This window comes from Apis laboriosa, unplaced genomic scaffold (assembly GCF_014066325.1).
Source record: "Apis laboriosa isolate Shangri-la unplaced genomic scaffold, ASM1406632v1 scaffold23_cov150, whole genome shotgun sequence".
In the NCBI taxonomy this organism is placed as follows: Eukaryota; Metazoa; Arthropoda; class Insecta; order Hymenoptera; family Apidae; genus Apis; species Apis laboriosa.
The window spans coordinates 2,271,768-2,291,301 of record NW_025222452.1 but is presented as its reverse complement, the minus strand read 5'-3'; the positions used below and the strand labels follow the sequence as shown (position 1 = coordinate 2,291,301).

At 37.0% G+C, this 19,534-nt stretch overlaps 2 protein-coding genes across 4 annotated transcripts; both read right to left on the bottom strand.

Annotated features, from left to right (window-relative positions):
* Nucleotides 1-4,007: 4,007 nt before the first annotated feature.
* LOC122713190 (adult-specific cuticular protein ACP-22-like) lies at nucleotides 4,008-7,181 on the bottom strand. The gene is made up of 4 exons (XM_043933406.1): nucleotides 5,575-7,181; nucleotides 4,884-4,956; nucleotides 4,501-4,728; nucleotides 4,008-4,284 (listed from the first exon to the last, which is right to left on the bottom strand). Exons 1-4 carry the CDS (start codon nucleotides 5,590-5,592, stop codon nucleotides 4,124-4,126), a joined length of 480 nt encoding a protein of 159 aa, XP_043789341.1. The 5' UTR covers nucleotides 5,593-7,181; the 3' UTR covers nucleotides 4,008-4,123.
* A 170-nt stretch (nucleotides 7,182-7,351) lies between these two features.
* LOC122713188 (D-beta-hydroxybutyrate dehydrogenase, mitochondrial) lies at nucleotides 7,352-19,089 on the bottom strand. 3 transcript variants are annotated; one of them, XM_043933402.1, is made up of 6 exons: nucleotides 18,806-19,089; nucleotides 10,924-11,237; nucleotides 10,270-10,519; nucleotides 8,383-8,535; nucleotides 8,043-8,250; nucleotides 7,352-7,716 (listed from the first exon to the last, which is right to left on the bottom strand). In XM_043933402.1, the coding sequence occupies exons 2-6, from the start codon at nucleotides 11,128-11,130 to the stop codon at nucleotides 7,560-7,562; spliced, it is 975 nt and encodes a 324-aa protein (XP_043789337.1). In that variant the 5' UTR covers nucleotides 11,131-11,237; nucleotides 18,806-19,089; the 3' UTR covers nucleotides 7,352-7,559. The 3 variants fall into 3 exon arrangements, with proteins under 3 accessions (XP_043789337.1, XP_043789336.1, XP_043789338.1); XM_043933401.1 differs by having other exon boundaries at nucleotides 7,353-7,716; nucleotides 10,924-11,151; nucleotides 18,806-19,088; XM_043933403.1 differs by having other exon boundaries at nucleotides 7,357-7,716; nucleotides 10,270-10,498; nucleotides 10,924-11,151; nucleotides 18,806-19,087.
* Nucleotides 19,090-19,534: the final 445 nt, after the last annotated feature.

Genomic DNA, 19,534 nt, shown 5'->3' with positions numbered 1-19,534 from the left:
TTGCGTATACAATATATATTCGAAAGTTATAATAACAAGAACAAGGACAAGGGGATAATTTGAGAGTAATAAGAGTATCCGTAATAAGAGTTTCGTATCAATTTCAAATTTGTTTGATTTGAACGTGCCATTCGCAAATATTCGATTGATTGAAAACAGATTAATCGCGTGAATACGAATGAATTTCTATTTTAATTAAAAAAAAAAAAAGAAAGGAAATGATTTTTTAAATTTTCTTTGATTTTCAAATCATTCGTAAAGTAAGTTTAAATTTTAGTATGAGCTCACTTTTTTTAACCTTTTCTCTGTGTCTCTAGCCATCTAGTGAATATTATATCCGCCATAAGTCTGGTCGCTATGATTATTACCATCAGAATTGCCAACGTAGACGAAAAATCTATCGTAAGGACGAGCGTCATATTTCACAATTTTATTTTTATGCTATCCTCCCCTCCTTCGCTCCCTGATTCTGTAACGATGTGCCATGATTTTACTATTTTTATTCCTTTATCCGTTTGATTAAAATTTATTTTATAAAAATCGATAAAATATCTGCATTATATCCCGCTACAATTTTGTAACGAATAAATCTGTTTTTTAAACTGTTTGATTCAAATTTATTTAAAAAATGAAAACCAATGAAAAGTTGAATCCACGTTGAATGAAGTGATTAAAAAAAAAAAAAAAAAAAAAAAAAAGAATTGAAATATTGTACTCCATTGTGAATATTATTTGTATTAATAATATTGTGCAAGTCCTATTGTTGGAAAAAATTTTTGCGCGAAATTTCGTTTTTTTTTTTTTTTTCCTTCTTTTATGAAAAATGAAAAAGACTTCATTATTGGAACTGGAATTGGAAATCAAAAAATTTTTATACCGTTGGAATTTTAGAGATTACGTGCCATCTAATTACCCATAATATCCATTTGACGTTGAAATTGTAATATCATAAGAGAGAAGTTTATTACCCACGCTTTGATCGTGTCAATTCATTAATATCATTAATTAGTAAATTATTATATGCAAGAGAGCCTTGATAATGCACTTTGCACTATGTGCAATAGCTATCATTGAAATTAATCCAAACTAATTCGTATACAAACTAATACAATGTTTACAAATTGTCTAAAAATCTGAACGTGAAGATGATATTATCATTTACTAATTTCTATCAATTTTATCCATATTAATTTCTCGCTTTTAAATAATCGATGTTAAAATTATATAAAATTTTCAGAATTATTTGAGAATATCTTTTCAATTGAATGTTAAAATAGAGATACACGCGACATGATTGTATACGATTCAAAAAATATGATGAGAAATCGATCAATTTTTTTTTTTTTTGTGCAAACTATGATGTACTTTTTCTTCCATTTACCAGAATATATCATTGAAACAATAATCGATTCTATTGATTCTCGATCGAACATGGTTCATTGTTTGTTCCATGTCACAATGGAAAAGGGATCGTGTGAAATAGCGGCAATTGATTGAACGTGCCAACAATATAAATTGTACCGAGAATCATTCGTTCCAAATCTCATTATCTTCGTTTTCGGTATTACCGAAATTATTTATTCATTTAGTCGATGAAAACTCTCGCGAATTTTAATAGAATTTCCATGGCATTCCTTAATTAGGGAAATAAATCAACACTCGCTGCATTTTATTTAATGCATCTCTTGCAGATTATTCAATATAAAACGCAAATTCTATCTCGAGCATATAATATTTAAAATTATTCAACGATATAAGAATCGAAAGAGGGGGATTGAAGAATATCGAGCATTCATAAAGCTTGATGTCTACAAACGTGAGGCAACGTTTCAGGCAACGTTTAATCAAGTTTAAAATTGTCAAAGTGAGAAACGAAAGTTTATTCATTGAATCGCTTTTTACTTATTCATACGTCGAAGTTAAAAGTTTCGTTTGAAATATTGAACGTATACGAATACGTATACGAGCAAGTAAAATCGTCGTTACTAACCGGGAATTGAATAGTTAAAACGAGGTGAAACTCGAAAAAGGAAGACAAGTTTCAAACAAAAACCATCACCTTTGTATACGTGTGAAATGCATAAAGGTATCATAATTTCTATTATAATTCGAAGAATGTTAAAATCTTATCCTCTGCATTCCAATTTTAAATATCAATCTACAGATATATTCTTGGTTAAACTGCACCACGTATATTTATTAATTTTCCAAGAAAATTTAAAAAATTAAATCAAAAAAGAATTTACAAAGAATTTTATTCGTTGATACAAAAAAGAAAAAAAAAAGAGAATGCAGAAGATTAATAGAAAGTTCATTAAATTATTAAAATAACTATTCTCTTGGTAAATATTTATCCGTATTCGTAAGTGTATTCGTTCTGGACAAGTGTGAAAGTGCGAAGGAGAATAGTGGACGAGAGGGGAGATCGTGTAGCAAGGAACCAACTCCATCCACTTCCTTGCTATATTTCTTTCCCGAGGAAAGGTTATTTCGCGTAGTCGACTCGTAATCCATCCGTTTACTTCGCTAAGGATTGTATCGATCCGCGCTGCGCGTTGCGGCGCGCATTCGTACACGGGATGGATACGCGTCATTTGTGCGTGAGATGTGGACTCGTATCGCGTACCAATGGATATCTGCACACGTGCTACGTTTACACGTTCCCATTATTGAAATATTTACTTCGAAGAGTTAACTTTCTTAGTAACAACGGGGCAAAATAATAAATATTTCCAGCGGTTCGACGAAATCGAACAAATCGTCGTCTTTCGGTTGATTCGAAATACACGGATCGCCCGTATGTACGTGGTACAATTCTCGTTAAATAATTCGTGTAATATTTTTGTTCTTCGAGAACTGTTTCCATCGAATCACGACGGAACGAACCCGTAAACCGAAATTTACCATAGAGGGAAACGCGATATCTCGTGTTAAAGTGAGGAAAACAATGATGTAATTGGGATATGGCGAAAATTAATCGACACGATCTTTAAGAATAATTACCTCGTTTTTCTTCAGGAAGATCTTATTTCTTTATTTACCAATTTATTATTAATGTGTCGTTTTTAAATATAAATATCTTTTTTAAAATAACGCGGGGAATTTGTTTCCAATTGTTTGAAAAATATTTTAAAATTACTGCCATTGTTTGTACGCAGTGTAATAACAAATATAATGAAAAGCGAACGATTTTCGCTTTCCAGTTTCATTGCAAATATTGAACAGAAAATTATTATTATCCCGCTTCTTCCATCTCCTTCCTATTTCAAACTGGGTGAGCTCGGAATAGAGGTAAAATAATTATTCAGACGAAACGCAAATGATGGCGTAAGGATGGCGAATTTCAATAAGCTAATTATTTTAACGAGCTTCGAGTGGCACATTTAATCGTGGCAAGAATCGGCGACGCGAAAACAGACGTGTAGAACGTGGAGAATACATGCACACGTTCTACATATCGTTTTGAAACGGGGATAAGTTTTAACGTGTACATCTTGGCTCGCTTGGTGGCGGAATTATGCGTTTATATTCTCGAACGAGTTCCTCGTGAAATTTTATCGTCGTTATAACGCGACTCCCCTCCATTTTTAACGATGCTCGGTGGAAAGAAACTTTTCGCGATAACTCGTTGTGGATAAGTTTAGTTAATTAATTATAAAACTTGCCCCTTACGAAAAATTCATTCGAAATTTGAAGTTTGGAAGAAAAATTTATCGCAATAAAGAAAATATTTGAAAACGTTGCAAACGTTGCTTCGCTTTAATTACACGATCTTCGAAGGAGAAAATATTTGCTCCTTTTTTGTTGTTGTTCCAATTTTTGTGAAGAATTTAAAGAGTAAAAAATTGCGTCGAGATGTCATTCATTGCGCAAATTTGATTCAAATTATCGAAACGAAGAATATTTGATTTTAATTCTTTGTTTTGAATTTTAATATTTTTGTTATCGGTGTTTGTTAGTTAATCAAATTCTATTATTGGCTTTCCAATATATGCTGGTTTATTTTTAAAACAACAACAATAAAAACAATAACTTGAACGTAATGAAAATAAAACATACGAGTTCAACAACTATATATAAATAATTGAATAACAATAATTTCGAAGCAAATAAACGTTGTCATTTATCTGTGTTTATGTCCACCATAAGTGCCACCTGAATGATCATTTCCTCCATAATTGTGAACTTCCGCGAAGAAACCTCCATGAGGATCCGAATGGTATTTAACGCTTCTCACGTTGCCCCCAGGCTCGTGAACATGATACTCCCCCTCGACTTCTTTCCCTGTAATTTCGAAAACCAATTTTTCTGAAGCCAATTTTCCAAAAATTCAAAATATTCTCGATGAAAGGAAGAGAAAAACTTTGACAATTAAACCACATTAGAATCCGACAGACAAACTTGCTCGTAAGTTATGTAACTAAGAGAAAGCTTCGTTGTCCAAAATTATAATTGTTCGAAATTCTAATCGAAGAACACAAAATTATTCTAAATTGATACCATCGCGATGCTCCTTCTGCCCGTGGTAATCCTTCGTGTGTTTGTCCTCCACGCCGTACGCGAACTTGTATTTGGGATGGGCCCTGTAGTCGTGATGGAGATGCCCGTGTTTGTCCTTCCACGTGATCTCTTCGTGATGGCCCACTACTGGCCCAGAGAAGTGATGGAAGGAATGAGCGTGTCCATGACCACCACCTCCCCCGTGCTCGCTGCCAGCATCTTCGTTGTCTACAAATCGATATCATTTTTCACACGATCAATAATTTGAAATCGTTTCACGCATAGAATCTTTTTCACGATGGAATTTAAGATAGAGACTCTATTATTACATAAAGCATTATTATTATAGCGTTATTATAATTATAACGATCTATTATACACACCTAAATCGTGATAGCTCGTTGATTGCGCGACAACGAGGGTTAGCAGCAAGACCGCAACGGAAACAAGCAGGCTCTGAAATCGAATAATAATAAAAGAAAGAAAGAAAGAAAGAAAAGAATCTTATAATGGAACGCGATGGTTAATTTTATTCGCGAGAATTAATCGAAACGAACGATGAAGTAGCCCGATAGAAATTTCAATCATGGGCTGAGGAGAGGGAGGAGGGGGTGACTCGGGGTTGACTCCGAGTTGAAATTGCAGAACGACCATTATTCTTTGTCGTTGGAACGGTAAACGGAACGCCGGGGTCGCTTTGCCCGATCGCATAAAGATCTCTGGGACAACACTCCCTTCTTGCTTTACGATTACGACTTCGTAATACTTTGTCACGGATCCCGCGATCCGTTTTAGGGAAGGTGGACCACCCCACACCTTTAATCAATAACATGTGAGACTCGAAATTGGAACGATCGATCGCACTCTCTCTCTCTCTCTCTCTCTCTCTCTCCCTCTTTCGTCGAAACCTGCGAATTTCCACGAGTTGTAATCCTCGTTTAATTGTTGTTCCTTAACGAATCCCGATCGACGAATATCGATCAAACGATAGCTTCGACCTTCGTCTCTCACGAGATTCAATATTACGTTTTGTCTTTCGAGAAAAATAATTTTCGATCCTCGATTCTTCCTTACCTTCGCCTTCGACTCCATTTCTTCTCCCACGAAGGATCGCCGATGGACTGTTGCGCCTGATCGCGAGAATCCTATTTTATAAGAGCGTTCCACCGAAAGGAAAGAAAGAGCTCGTTAAAGCATTAATTTGTCCGCCCATTGCTTGTCACCGATTTCGAGAGAAGAGGTGGTGAGAGGCGGTGGTGCTCGGTGGACCGAACGTTTCTTCGTCTCAAAGTCGTCGCAATGGCTCTAGTTTTCGCCGTTGATCGGTGTCGGCGGTGTTGCGCTTCGTGACGTAAAACGTTAATAAAAATCGATTGGAAACTCGTCGATGGACTGAGAAGTTTAGGATTTCGAAATCTCTCACGACGACGAGGTAGATCCCAGATCCGCGAAATTAGGGGATTTTAATTCCGGCTGGAAATTATCGAATACTATCGTATATATACAACTGCGAAACGCTGCGTTCGACGACCCTTTAGCAGTTTTAATCAGGGTGAAAATCTAGCGATAATTCGAGAGTTATAGGGCTACAATTATTCCCATGTTGGCTTCCACTCGATTCCATTAAAGAAACCGTCCCTATCCGTGTATACGATCTGTAACTGTAAATTAGACCGTCAAGATTAATGAGCGATAAATTGCCCGTTTTCGACGATAGAGCGAACGAGTGTCAATATGTCGCCTGAATAGCCGCATCCCAGTGTGGCAATACAGTTTATTGTTGAATTTATTGCATTTCCGCGTACCGCTCGCTCGCATGATACATTCATTCCTGGTTGAATTGTAATCTATCGATTCGATGGAAAGTCAAATACTCTTCTCTTTCTTCGCCCAACCAATTCCTCCCTCTCTCTCTCTCTCTCTCTCTCTCGCCCTTCCATCCACTCTCCAGAAATATATCTCTTTGATTCGATGATAATATCACCGATGCGCGTTGCTAACGGATAATATGAAATATTTTTGACGGATTGCCTCGTGAATTATTAACGGATTTATCATAGAAGGTTGTATCAACGTTACGTTTATTACGTTATAAACTTTTTTTTCGCCATTATGTAAATTACATTGCTTTATCACTCGTGAAACTTAGGTTTTCTCGATTCCACCCTACTCCTCTCCCGTCTCTTTCTTGTTCTCGCCCCGGCAACCTATTGGAAAAAGATTATCCACGGTCCGATGATTAATTAGAATAAGGTTTTGCCCGATGATAATACCTTTAAAATTCTTTCTACGCGTATCTGCACGCCGCATATTTTTCAACTTTTTGAGACAAAGTGTCGGGAAGGAAAGGAAAAATTGTGCAATCTTCTCTTTTTCATCGTTCGAGTTGTGCAAGTTGAGAAGCAACCGAGTGGCAAACGCGCGACGGATATTTCGCGTGGGATTAATTCGCGCTGGTCGAATTGCCCATTCAAAACGGGCGTCGATATTTAACCCCTCGCGCGAAATTCTCCAGTTATAATCGAGCGAAATTCCATATCGGTTACAAGCGAATTCGTTATTAATTCGAATGCATTCGAATTACCCGTGAATTTCGCGATGGATACCATCGTCAAACTAATATACATAGTTTCCGATGATTACAAACTGTGTAACAGGGAACTAAATAATTTACGATAGTGCAGAGCAAAGTGCATTGAACGGAACAGTTCGTTGAACAGAAGTTGAGCCTGGACTTGGCTCGTCGATTCGTGGAAATTTGATTCCAACGATTAATGCGATTCCTTGAAGCAAGAACGACGGGTAATAAGGCAAATTCGAATTTTTGGTTAACATTGTATTAATTACAAAACTGTACATGTTATATCATTGGAATTTAAGCCTCTCGTGTGTTCATGCGTCTAATTTAAAAAGATTGATTACATGGAAAGATTTAAACGCATTCTAGATATGGTATTAATCGTTATAAAATTAACAATCATTAGTCTCTCACAGGGAAGGAATTACCGAATTCGGCCCAATGATTAATTTAATAATATCCTTTCCCTCGAATCCGATTTTTATCTACAGAAAAGTCTGGTTTTAGCGACCATGTCGTAAGAAATGTGAGGGCAGGGCGAGGTGAGCGCTGGGATCAACGAATTTTGAATGGCATTCGTAGATACAGGCGCGGTCCACGTCCCTTCCGAGGATACTATTCCAGACTCTACGTCAGACCTGAAAATAACGGTGATTTCTCGTGTTAAATTCAAAAGTATCGATCGTCGAACGAAATTTTCTCGATGTATAAAGCTACTACTATCCAGACTGCGCGGACTGAAGTACGACCGCTGGAAATACGTAATATCCCAAGAGTTTCGCTATTAGAAATCATCCTATTCGATTCGGTGGATTATCAGCTCGATACAATGGTAAGTCGGCAACGATACGATATTCCAGCGATTGTTTCCACACAGATTTGGAGCATATTCGTGTCGCGAATATTTCTCTCCTTAAGTAAAAACTAAGAATTACTATTGTGGCGTAACGTTATGAGGCCTTACGTCTTGAGAACAGGCGAATTATAAAGAACGAGAGGATTCACTGGTGGAGGTCTAAGAAGAACGACATCGACCCCGGAGGATTGTAGTTCACTTTTTAATGCCTCTGCAGCTCCCTCTACGGCTTTTCTCGACGCGCTGTACGCCACCAATCCTGTTCCACTTTTGCTACCGTAACTCGTCGTGGAATCGCCCAAAAAGATTATGCGACCTACAAAAAAAAAAAAAAAAAAAGAAATAAAATAAAAGAAAAGAGAAGAAAAGAGAGAATTTTTTCGCGAAACGTTCGCGGAATAAGGGAGGATCGAGTAAAATATACGTAATTTGAAAATTGAAGCCAGACCTCTTTTCACGCGTAAAAGGGGAATGAACATTCTGACGGTCCTAAGTGGCGCCACCAAGTTGTGTCGCAACATAGATTCCCACGCTGAACTCGATTGTCTCTCTATGGCACCGGGTAACGCCAGCCCGCCAGTGTACACGATTGCCCAGAGACCTGCAGTTAGCAAAGTTGAAACTTTGGTGTACTTTAAGTGGATACCGCTTTTGGATACGACGTGATGGATACGAGGAGTGGAAGTGTGTCTTGCGTGAAATTTTTTACGAGATTGTATCTCGTAAAAGGAGATAATAAACCCTATTAAAATTAAGAAAAATTTGAACCGCTATAACTACGAGGATAGCGATTCCACGTTAATGGATGTAAGACCGTTAGAGGCACCGAACCCTGACCTTTAAAACGGTTTTTCATTTATCTCGATACGGCTTCCGGTTCCCGAGATATCCTCGTTTAAAGAAAAGCGTAATTTTTTAATCGCGTTTAATGTCTCTATCCCTCCGTTTTTCATTCGGACCTCTCTCGCTCGCGCCCCCTCTCATTGACCTATCCCAACTCCAGACGAATAACAGACGCAATTCTTGGAAAAACACAGCGTGCAATTTCTAAAGGATATAATACACGTTTCCAGGAAATATGCAGGTCATTGACTCCCGTTCCCATTCATTATCTTCGTACTGTTTTAGACACCGAGAATACTTCGAGTTATAATACTTATATACAGGCAATCGATCGAGATCTCGAATAGAGATGAACAAAAAAACATTTTCAATGGCAAGGTTTTCTCTATTTTTCGACTGGATTTTGACGATAAAATTTTTAATTTCTTCTCGCGTTTTTTTTTTTTTTTTTTTTTTTTAAGAACATTTACAATTTAACAATTTGGTATTTTGTACAGTACGATGTTATATATACATTTATACATATTAATGTAATATTTGTTACACGTTTTAATTAAAATAAAAATTGAAATTTTTCTTTTTTACCTCGATTTTAGAGAAATTGAGAAAGCGAAATTGAGAAAGCGAAAACAATTTATAGCCGAGTATCGAGTTTAATACGATTACGTTATAAACCGTAGGGACGTGCAGATTGCTGCGGATATACGGGAAACAACGAGAAATATCGATAAAAGTAAATTCATTTCATTCGGTGAACAGTTATCAACGACCGTACGATGGAATTGTTTCTTTTAACCGAACTATTTCCAGGAAACCGAAAATGTTTTCACTGGCTATGAATCTTTACGATCAACGTATCAGGCAAATCCTTATTCCCTTTTCTTCTCTTCCCTTATATCACCGGATTAAACTCGGCAATCGTCGTCTGTCGATGTCTACTACCAAACTAGCCGAGATCATCGCCAAAGAAAACAATTATCGATCTCTGAATCGTCCGCCGTCCCTTTCTCGAATCCATCGTTCTTTCGAAAATTTCGCATGCGCCTTTAGACTCTCGTGTAATTAATTAAGGATGAAAAATAAAAACGCGAGTTGAAAAATCGAAATGAATGGGCCTCGAGTTTTCCAATTTGATGGAAGCATTGAGGGTGCGCAAGTATTTCTGGTTGAACGGAAAACTTAATTAACGTTCCTTCTCCGGGGATAACACGGGTTTTTTTTTTGGTTTAAATAAGACAACTCATCCCTTCGCTCGATATCCGCCAGAGATGCTCGTTAAAAGGGCCTTTTCCCCTTCTTTTTAAAATTCAACCGGAGAGAAGCTTCGACTGGCGATCAACGCTCGGCATAAAAAATTATAAATTCGTGTGTCTCGTAATTGAAATTGGAGAGAATGGGAGAAAAGATGGGAAAATGAACGGAACGGGATGCGAGGTTTTGGGCGAGGTTCAATCTTGGCTTGGTATGGCATTAAAAGGGGGATATTGCTTGCCATCTTCGCCGGCCGGAAGTTTCGCCCGAACTGCATCCAAACAAGCGCGTAAACTGTCCTCCCTCGTCGAGTCCAGCTCCAATGGCACGATTTGGCCGCGAGCACGTGCTTCCGGATCCTGCGGCTTCCTCTCAACCGGATCCTCCTCCCTTTCTTTCTGCTGCTCTATCGCCCTCAAAATTTTCATCGACGGCGAATTCCCGCAAGGATCCAGCAGACCGACGAATACCTGAACGACAACTCGTACAATCTTACTTATTACTTGGCCTCTTCCTTAACGATCGATAACATAATATTTTTTTTTTTACTTTCGAGGAAGAAAGAATTTCCAATACAATCTCGAATCTAACGCGAATCTTATTATTATTATTATTATTATTATTATTATCAAAGGGATACAATTATTGAAGGAAACGTGTCGCAAAGAGTTTATTTATTTAAAAGTTCAGTTCAGTTAAAAGTTATTATTCGTTTAGAGAATTCGATTAAAATTGAACGAGAGTCTGTTTACTGTTGCGAAAAGAAAAGGAAAAAAAAAAAAAACAAAGAAGGAGCGCCTTCGGTTTATTCGATTGAATAATATAGAAAGGAAGAACGAAGTGACATAAGATTGTGAAAATAGAAGGGGTTTAATAATAATAATAATGATGATACCTTGTAACCAGCCTCGTAGAGCGCAAGGGCGATCTGTAGGCCCAGCGAGGTATCGCAGCTGGTCACCAATACATGACGCTTGGTACGCGTCTCGTATTCGTCGTTGGCGTTCCTCGATTGGCGCATTAGGTAAGCCAACAGGGCTGCGACTATCGAACAGAGGGCCAATATTTGTAGGGCCAAAATGGCCCCGGTTTCAGCATCCATCCTGCCCGGGTAATATTCAATCTGCAAAGCGCAAGTTACGTTCTCTCTGTTATGGCACAATTCAAGCGAGACCGTACGACGACTCGCTCCTCCACTTCCGCAATGCGCTGAAACAGTTTCTCGTCGTTACGCTACAACTTGCCACTAAATTTTCGGCTACGAAATTTCAATTCGCGCGCTGATACGTTTATACAAAAGCTCAAAGCTTATTGTTAACTACTCCTTTTCGAAGGACAAATTTTATCAGGGCAAATTACATTCCAACTTGGACGTGCATCCTTCCGCTGCGAAATTTATTTATTAATTTTTAAGAAAGTTTTTTTTTTTTTTTTTAAAGATTCGTTAGCCTGCGGAAGATTCTTAATGGCGCTTAAATACAATAATTACAGATAATATTAGAGTAATTTTTCTTCGAAGGGCATTTTATTTATTTACATCAGAGAATTAATTATCGCGAGTAAATTTTACGCACACTCGTGAAATTTGTTTTCAGCGTCGAAGCTTTTCAGTTAGTAGGTCACTCCGATACGAAATTCTGAACGACACCCAAATTTTGTATAATTTATACGATAATTCGCTCCGATATTTTCGTGATTTTATGATAATAGAATTTCAATTTCATTGCACAATGCTCTTCTATGAATTTACTCGGTACTCGGCCGATATTATTTGTATCAAGGTTTGAACGATAGCACGCGACTCGTATAAATCCGCCACGAAGCGTAATTCTGTGCACGAATGCTGTTGACAGCCGATCAATCAATAATAATGCCATAAGGCATATAGTATATTTAACCTAGACGTCGAAATTGTTGCGAAATTGTTGATACAACGAATCAACCACTTTCACATATGTGTATTTCACAGAATCGTATTTATTTCGTTCAACGAAGAATTATGAATACATACGAATTCGTGTATTCGACGATTATCGATCATCGTCACAGCAATAATGATATGGAAAAAAAAGAAAAAAAATAGAATACGTTTAAACAAAATATTTTCTTCTCTCCCTAATTTCTCTCTCGTCGTCTTATTATATAATACTTTCTCGTTTTTTCTCTCTCTTTTTTAACCACAAAAAAAAATAAAGCTACGAAACACTCAGGTTTGCCCCACATTTTCCTATAATTAAACTCCTTGACAGTAACGAGCAAGATAACGATACCTTCAAAAATTAAATGAAGAAGCTCTTGTATCAAACTTTATTTCGCCTCATCGTAAAATTTCCTAAAGTTTTCTTCACCTGAAATAACTCTTCGAAACTTTATGGGAATAAATTGAACGGAATTAAATTATCGAGTGTGATTATTCAATATGTATAACCCAAGATGATGAGGGAAACAACAAGTTTTCATCCGTTTACCGATTAAACGATTCCGATAATTGATTTTGCGAAACAAGTTTTCCGTCCAAATTATTCATCCGCGAGGAGATATTTCCCCCCTCCATTCCCGGTGAGAATTTCCAATTTTAAGGCCGTTTCGAAAGAAATTTCAGAATGGAAAAGTTCGAATCCGATTAATCGCGATAACATTCGATAATTGGCAAGGTTGGAGGCACGGCCACGCGAATGTATCGCAACGCATCGCAAATTCTGTTTTTTTCCCGCGAAAAGTGAAGGGTGATGGAAAGGTTTTTGCAATGGCTCGCCTTTCTAAACTGTATCTGGGCTCAGCGAGGCGTGGCCGTTTCTGTTTCTTCACGACTGGCCGACATCGATCATCATCGTCGTTGTCGCGAATATCGCACAGATTTGAGAATACATTTATCGATTTTTCTTCGAAATATATTTGAACGCGTTTTCAAAGAAGCGCAATGAGCGAGAGTTGTGGAAGAGAGTTTGTAAAAATTTCGAAAAATCTTTACACGCTAATAATTGTAATTTTCATCTCGATAGAAGACAGAAATATATAATTTGAAGAAGAAATTTCGTTCGAATCGATCGGGCTGTCGATCGATTTTTGTTCCAGTTTTTATTCGACGTTCGATGAAATTAATCACGAAAAAAAAAAAAAAAATCTTACTTTTGCTCGAGCGATTTCACCTATTTCGAACGATATATTTGGAAAGCGTATCATCGAAAATTACATCGAGTTGATGCTCGTCTGAATCGAGGATTTTGTTTTCAATAAGAGTTAGACTTCGATTTCAAACGAGGATTCAACGACCTGATATAAATTATTCAAGGAAAGTCCGCGAATGATAAATTACGCTCTTGCCGTTTGAACGCAAGCGGGAATACCGTGTGATCATTTCAACGGCTTTCATCCGTGCCATTGGCCGCAATTGATGCGAAACCTTTGACACGCGGTTGCGTACACTTATTACATTACCGCAATAAAAACTTTAAGTGGATTTAATTTTTTCTCCAAACATTATGTTTCATAACTGGTTATCTCCGATCATTTCATTCACTCGTCAAAATGACGACGAGTTTTAAATTTTTTTTCTATCGTTTGCATTTATTAGAAAGCGCGTGTATATTAATACTTTTGCAAAATTAATTTCGTTTTTTTCTCTCTCTCTCTCTCTTTTTTTTCTGTCTTAATCGCGCATCGATGATTCTAGAATTTTTTAATTTTCTTCCGAAAAGTCGAAAGAATTTCTACCATTTCGAATAATTAACGAATAAAATTTATTATTAGTTAAAAAAAAAAATTTATTACAAATTTTATGTACAACGAAAATCGCAATAAATCTTTCGTTACGTCAAATGGCAAAGAAGTTAGAAAGATTTTCTTTCTTTTTCTTTTTCTTTTTTTATTTATAGATACGCGCAACGTTCGAAAGCGTTTTCAAATGTAAGTAAGCGTGTGTGTATGTGTGAATGTATCTACGAACAGTTGTGCACAATGAGATTGTGTGCGTGTCTCGATTGCGTGCCAAATCATGGCGGTTAACTTTCTCTGGAATGCAGGCGGAGAAAGAAACCAACTTGACGGACAGGTGGCACAAAATTATGGAAGCTTATCCAAGAGATCTCGCGAATATTTAACAACGTTTTTCTCCAATCCAATCTCCAAGACGAAACGCTCGTCGTTAGTCTCGTTTATTTATTTTTGAAATCGCGTTTCACGATTAATTAACATTTAATTAATTACGCGATAATTGTTCGATAATTATCTCGATCGTTGTTTTTTTTTTTTTTTTTTAAGAACAAGAGATTTTTTTCTTTTTCTTTTTCTTTTTTTATACGTAATATCTTAAAACTTTTCAAACGAAAGGAAACTGCATGAAATTAACATCCACGATATCGCCAAATTAAGAGAGAGAAAGCACGGTTTAATTATTTTAATCGTGTTGCGATTGATAGAAACGCGCAGAGGCAGAGCTTCGAAACACTTTTCTTTCGTTTTAGAAAGGCTAGAGTAAAACTGAAAACGCGTGAAATAAATTATCCAATTTATTTTCCCTTAAATAATAAATCCAGATATCATTAATAATGCTACACCCCTGCAATTCCATTCGTGCGGAACGGAGTAAAAGGCGAGTCGTGTTGACATTTATTTGCAAACTGGCTCGTTTCTTCCACGAAAGACTTTCGTTATGAAGAAAAATTGATTCGAATTTCTTAGCTTTATAACTTTGAAAAAAAAAAAAAAAAATAAAAGATACGTACATCGAAACTTAACTATCCAAACTATATTCAAATTTTCTTTTTTTATTATTTTTTTCTTTTTTATTTTTACATTTTAATCGGCAAAAGCGTACAGATAAGTGTCAGGAAAATTAATTCACGATATTACTTACTTAAATATATTCGTAGATAATTTCAGGATCGCACAGAGGACTATCCTTTGCTACCTCGTCTATCAAACAACGGTAATCGCGATTCCATACCAATGAGCAACTACCTGTGTCATGTCTATTAATCGCTAATACCCAATCATCGTGAGGCATGCACCAGCTGTCATGCTAGAAGTTACACGGATTACATATACGTGTAAGTGGCACACACGCGTCCCAACCGCATATGCACGAGTATCGACGACGATCGACGTAATATTATCGGTCCTCCTTTCGGTATGCGCGGACGAATCACGTATCGTGGTCGCATTATCGAATTGCGGGAGTTTATTTGCCCGTGCTAATTTCAACGGGAATGTAGAAATATCGATTAGAGGAGGCTTGGCCTCTCCTCTGTGCGCTCCTTCTGATCCAGAATCTTGCCCAACAATCCCAGCCTCTGGCTGCGCCCGCGCGATGGAACATTGCAACGTTCCATTACCTGACCGACACAGATCTGATTAAAATAATCCTCCGTTGAAAATGGAGTGTCCCGATAATCGCATATTAATTAGAAAATCTTAGGGAAACGAACGTATCCCGCCCTCTCGACTTTAAAATCCGATTAAAATAATTCTGAATGGAAAAGCACCATCGTGTATACTGATCGAAAAGTTTCATATAATTTTTTTTTTTTTTTTTTTTTTTTTTTAGAAAATTTAGACATATTAATTAAATGAAATCTTCAGAGAAACGAAAGTATCGTCGTCTCGACTTTAAAATCCGACTAAAATAATTCTGAATGGAAAAGTATCGTATATAGTGATAAAAAAATTAGGATCATTCGCGATTTTCAATATTCTTTTCGTGTTTTTAAGAATATAAGCTTTTTGCTCGTTTCATATAATTTTCTTTTTTTTTTTTTTTTTAGAAAATTTAGACATATTAATTAAATGAAATCTTCAGGGAAACGAAAGTATCGTCGTTTCGACTTTAAAATCCGACAAAAATAATTCTGAATGGAAAAGTACTATCGTGTATACTGATCAAAAAGTTTCATATAATTTTTTTTTTTTTTTTTGGAAAATTTAGACATATTAATTAAATGAAATCTTTAGTACGAAACGAAAGTATCGTTGTCTCGACTTTAAAATCCGACTAAAATAATTCTAAATGGAAAAGTACCATCGTACATAGTGATCAAAAAATTAGGATCATTCGCGATTTTCAATATTCTTTTCGTGTTTTTAAGAATATAAGCTTTTTGCTCGTTTCATATAATTTTTTGGAAAATTTAGATTTATTCCTGTTTCTAACCATCCTCACTTAACTTTTAAGAAGGACTAGTACAACTCGTTCGAATATTGCAATCGTACATACGTGACTATATATCCTATAGTATTTATTAGTTGATCCTCAATCGTCATCGTAGAGGAATTTTATCGCTCTCTCATAATACGTAAACAATTCGTAGTAAAAAAAAAATAAGATGTCATAATATACTAAATTACTAATCCGAAACGGAACACACGCGACGATTGATTATCGAAAAATTTCCAATTAAATTCAAGCTCTTAAATATTTTTCTTCTTATCTTTTCCTTCCTTTTCTTTTCCTTCCTTTTCTTTTCCTTCCTTTTCTTTTCCTTCCTTTTCTTTTCCTTTCTTTTCTTTTTTTTTTTTTAATCACAAATTGTACATCTCAACGATCGTCCGCAATTAAAAAATCTCGGCGATGATGGATGTAATTATTATCCCGTCCTTCGACCGCGAAACATTCAAATTAACACGCATCGAGGCTTCCGCTACTTTTTTATGCGGGCGGTTGAGAATCCCGCTAGAGAATTAACCCAATCCATCTTCGAACGGATCATGGTTCGAAGGAAAGCAAGGAGGATCGGCGCGCAAATTTAACGGAAGCCACTCGCGGGGAAACCGCGCATATTCTTCGTATAATTGTCAGAGATATTTCTGGCTCGTTCGAAGCTCACGGGATCGTGAAAATCGTTGCTTGTAAGCAGTGGCTAACAACTGCGTAGATACACACCGTCCAGTACACAACAGTAAACGTGCAACGGTACTCCACGTTGACCGCGAGTGACCGTGTGGAAAAGTTAAATACTTTGCGGTTCCTGGATATCCTCGTCCATTAATGTTTCGTACGATAATTATCGTCCGTTTTCCTGTTGCGCTTTGCCGCGCGATCAGATAAACCTCGAAACAGATAAACATCCTCGAAACGCACTCGAGAATTACTAACTTCGAAATTTCACGGTTTATCGTTTACAAAATTTAGAATTTTATTTTCCGATTGTTCGGCTTAAAATTCCTTTCCGCGCTAGAACGACGATCGAAGAATCGAGACGAATACGGAGGAAGGGGGAGAAGGGTGGGGGGAGTGGATATCGTTACGCAAGTAATTGATACGCGAAGAAGAACGATTTCGTTCGCGATTATATAACTAACGCGAATCCTTGGACTCGATTTTAGTTTTAGAGTTCGCGCAGATATCTCGTCCATATATTACCGGCCATACGATACGTACTTAGAAAGTTGCCAAGTACTTTCAGTTAACTGGAAAGTTGAATACGATTTGTTTCGTTGAATTAGATCTTTTTTTTTTTTATTCTTCTTCTTCTTCTTCTTCTTCTTCTTCTATAAATGAAATTTAGAAAAATCAAACAATTTTTGTAAGAGTAAATTTTTTTTACACGGATCAAAACTCTAATGAATTAATCGTTTGGATTAAATCTTGCGGATTTTTTTCAGCTAATAAAAATTCCACGATTTCTTATCTTACGAATACGAATTTGCAATTAACATTTTGCAAGATCTTAGCCTTGTAGGCATCGTGTGAGCTTTCGAGAAAGGAAGTATCGTTGCACGAACGACTCGTTTGCTTCGATTAGCTGTTAAACGAGGATCGTCGCTTCCGCTTCGAAACTTTCCGATTATCGTTGCTGGCGAACCGTGTCAATAGAATGAGACAGAGTCGAATAAGATTCTCGATCGATCGAGTACGATGTAAAATATTTAGCAGAGTTTAAAAATTCCTCCATCTTTCCATTCCCATTTTTGGCGAGGTTCGCCAAAAAATATATATTTGGAAAAGGGGTTATATATTTGGCAACAGAAGAACATTTCTCTCTCGACTTTATTCGATAAATAATTAATTATAACGCGCATTGATTAAAATATTCTATACGAATAGAATCTGCCTGTAAAGAATCTGCTAACGAATCAACATCGTTCAATATTCATGTTTCGACGTGCAATTTTTTTTCCTTTTTTCTTTTTTCTTCTTTTTTACACGTTACTACTCAGCTCCTCCATCCACGCTCTAATTCATCCTTAATTAACTTATCGCTTCATTGCAATTACGGATGCGATAAGTTTAATGTTAATCGCGAAATTTCTATTAACATATCGTTTTCGCGTTTAAAAAAATTTTTAATGGTAATCCATGATTAATCTCTAAAATTTAATAGCGTGTCTAACGATACGTTTGCTCGTTCGAGCGTTGTACAACGATCGTTAAGAGGAAAAATTCCAATTGTCAATTGTAAAAAATTCAGTCTCAGCAGCAATCATAAACAAAAGATGATTCGCGTGACTCCCGTGCAACTTCTGTTTCTTTGCTACAAAATTTCGTGTTCCCTTTCTTAATTCGTAAATTTCGTTCCTTATGTACACTCTTCTCTTCCATCCCGCAAACATGTTTTATATTTACATTAGACCGCAATTCATAATAAATAAATAAATAAAACTTGACTGTAACTACACGTATAATACTATACTATAATACTATAAAAAAAAAAAAAAAAATACATCGAATTATGTCGACGCGTAAGTTTAATTAATCTCAAAATAATTGTTAATAAAGAAGAAGTTAAGTAAGAAAAGTTAAAGTATCGATCGCGAGTAGACGATTGACAAGGATTACTCACACAGAGAATCGATGATTCGCAAGAGTTTTGGGGCAAGTGGGTGGTGATGCAGGCACTTGGGTATTCGGATGGAACGGTCCCTCGGAAAGAAAATTCGGTGGACACGAAAACGGCAGAAAGCGAGGGAAACGGCGATTTTACGAGCACTTGGAAAGTACCGGCGAGCGGCAGGCCGCGACGCGTGTTTCTACGGCACAACTGGCTTTCGAGAATTCCCGGTTGGAATGCCTACGAGGACGAACGGTATAAGATGCTTCGACGCTTGCCGCCTCGACAAATGGAAAAGGCACGGCCGAACCATCTTCGCCGCGCCTACAATTACGTTTGCCCGTTGTCTATTCCTCTCCGCGATCCTCTTCGGCTCCCCGCTGGCCTACGCCTATGCCCACGGTTAATTTCTAAAGAACGTGGCGTTTAACGTGCCTCGAATTCCCTTTCGGATGGGTCGCGAGTCGCACGAATTACCTCCCAAATGGCCAAATTATTACGCGGTCGAAAGGCGCGACCCCTTCGTTATTCAACGAAATGACGAACCATGGAAGATATTTCTCGGGCCTGCGGTGGATGGCGATGCGAGATATCGCGTTACGAATCATTCATTGAAAATATGCAGCTGATTAAAAGTTGTAAAATTCGTGAGAGCTTGGAACCGGGGAAAATATTAATTATTTAAAATAATTTGCTTTAGATTGAACGGTGATGATAGTAAGGTTGAACAAGGTGTGGCCT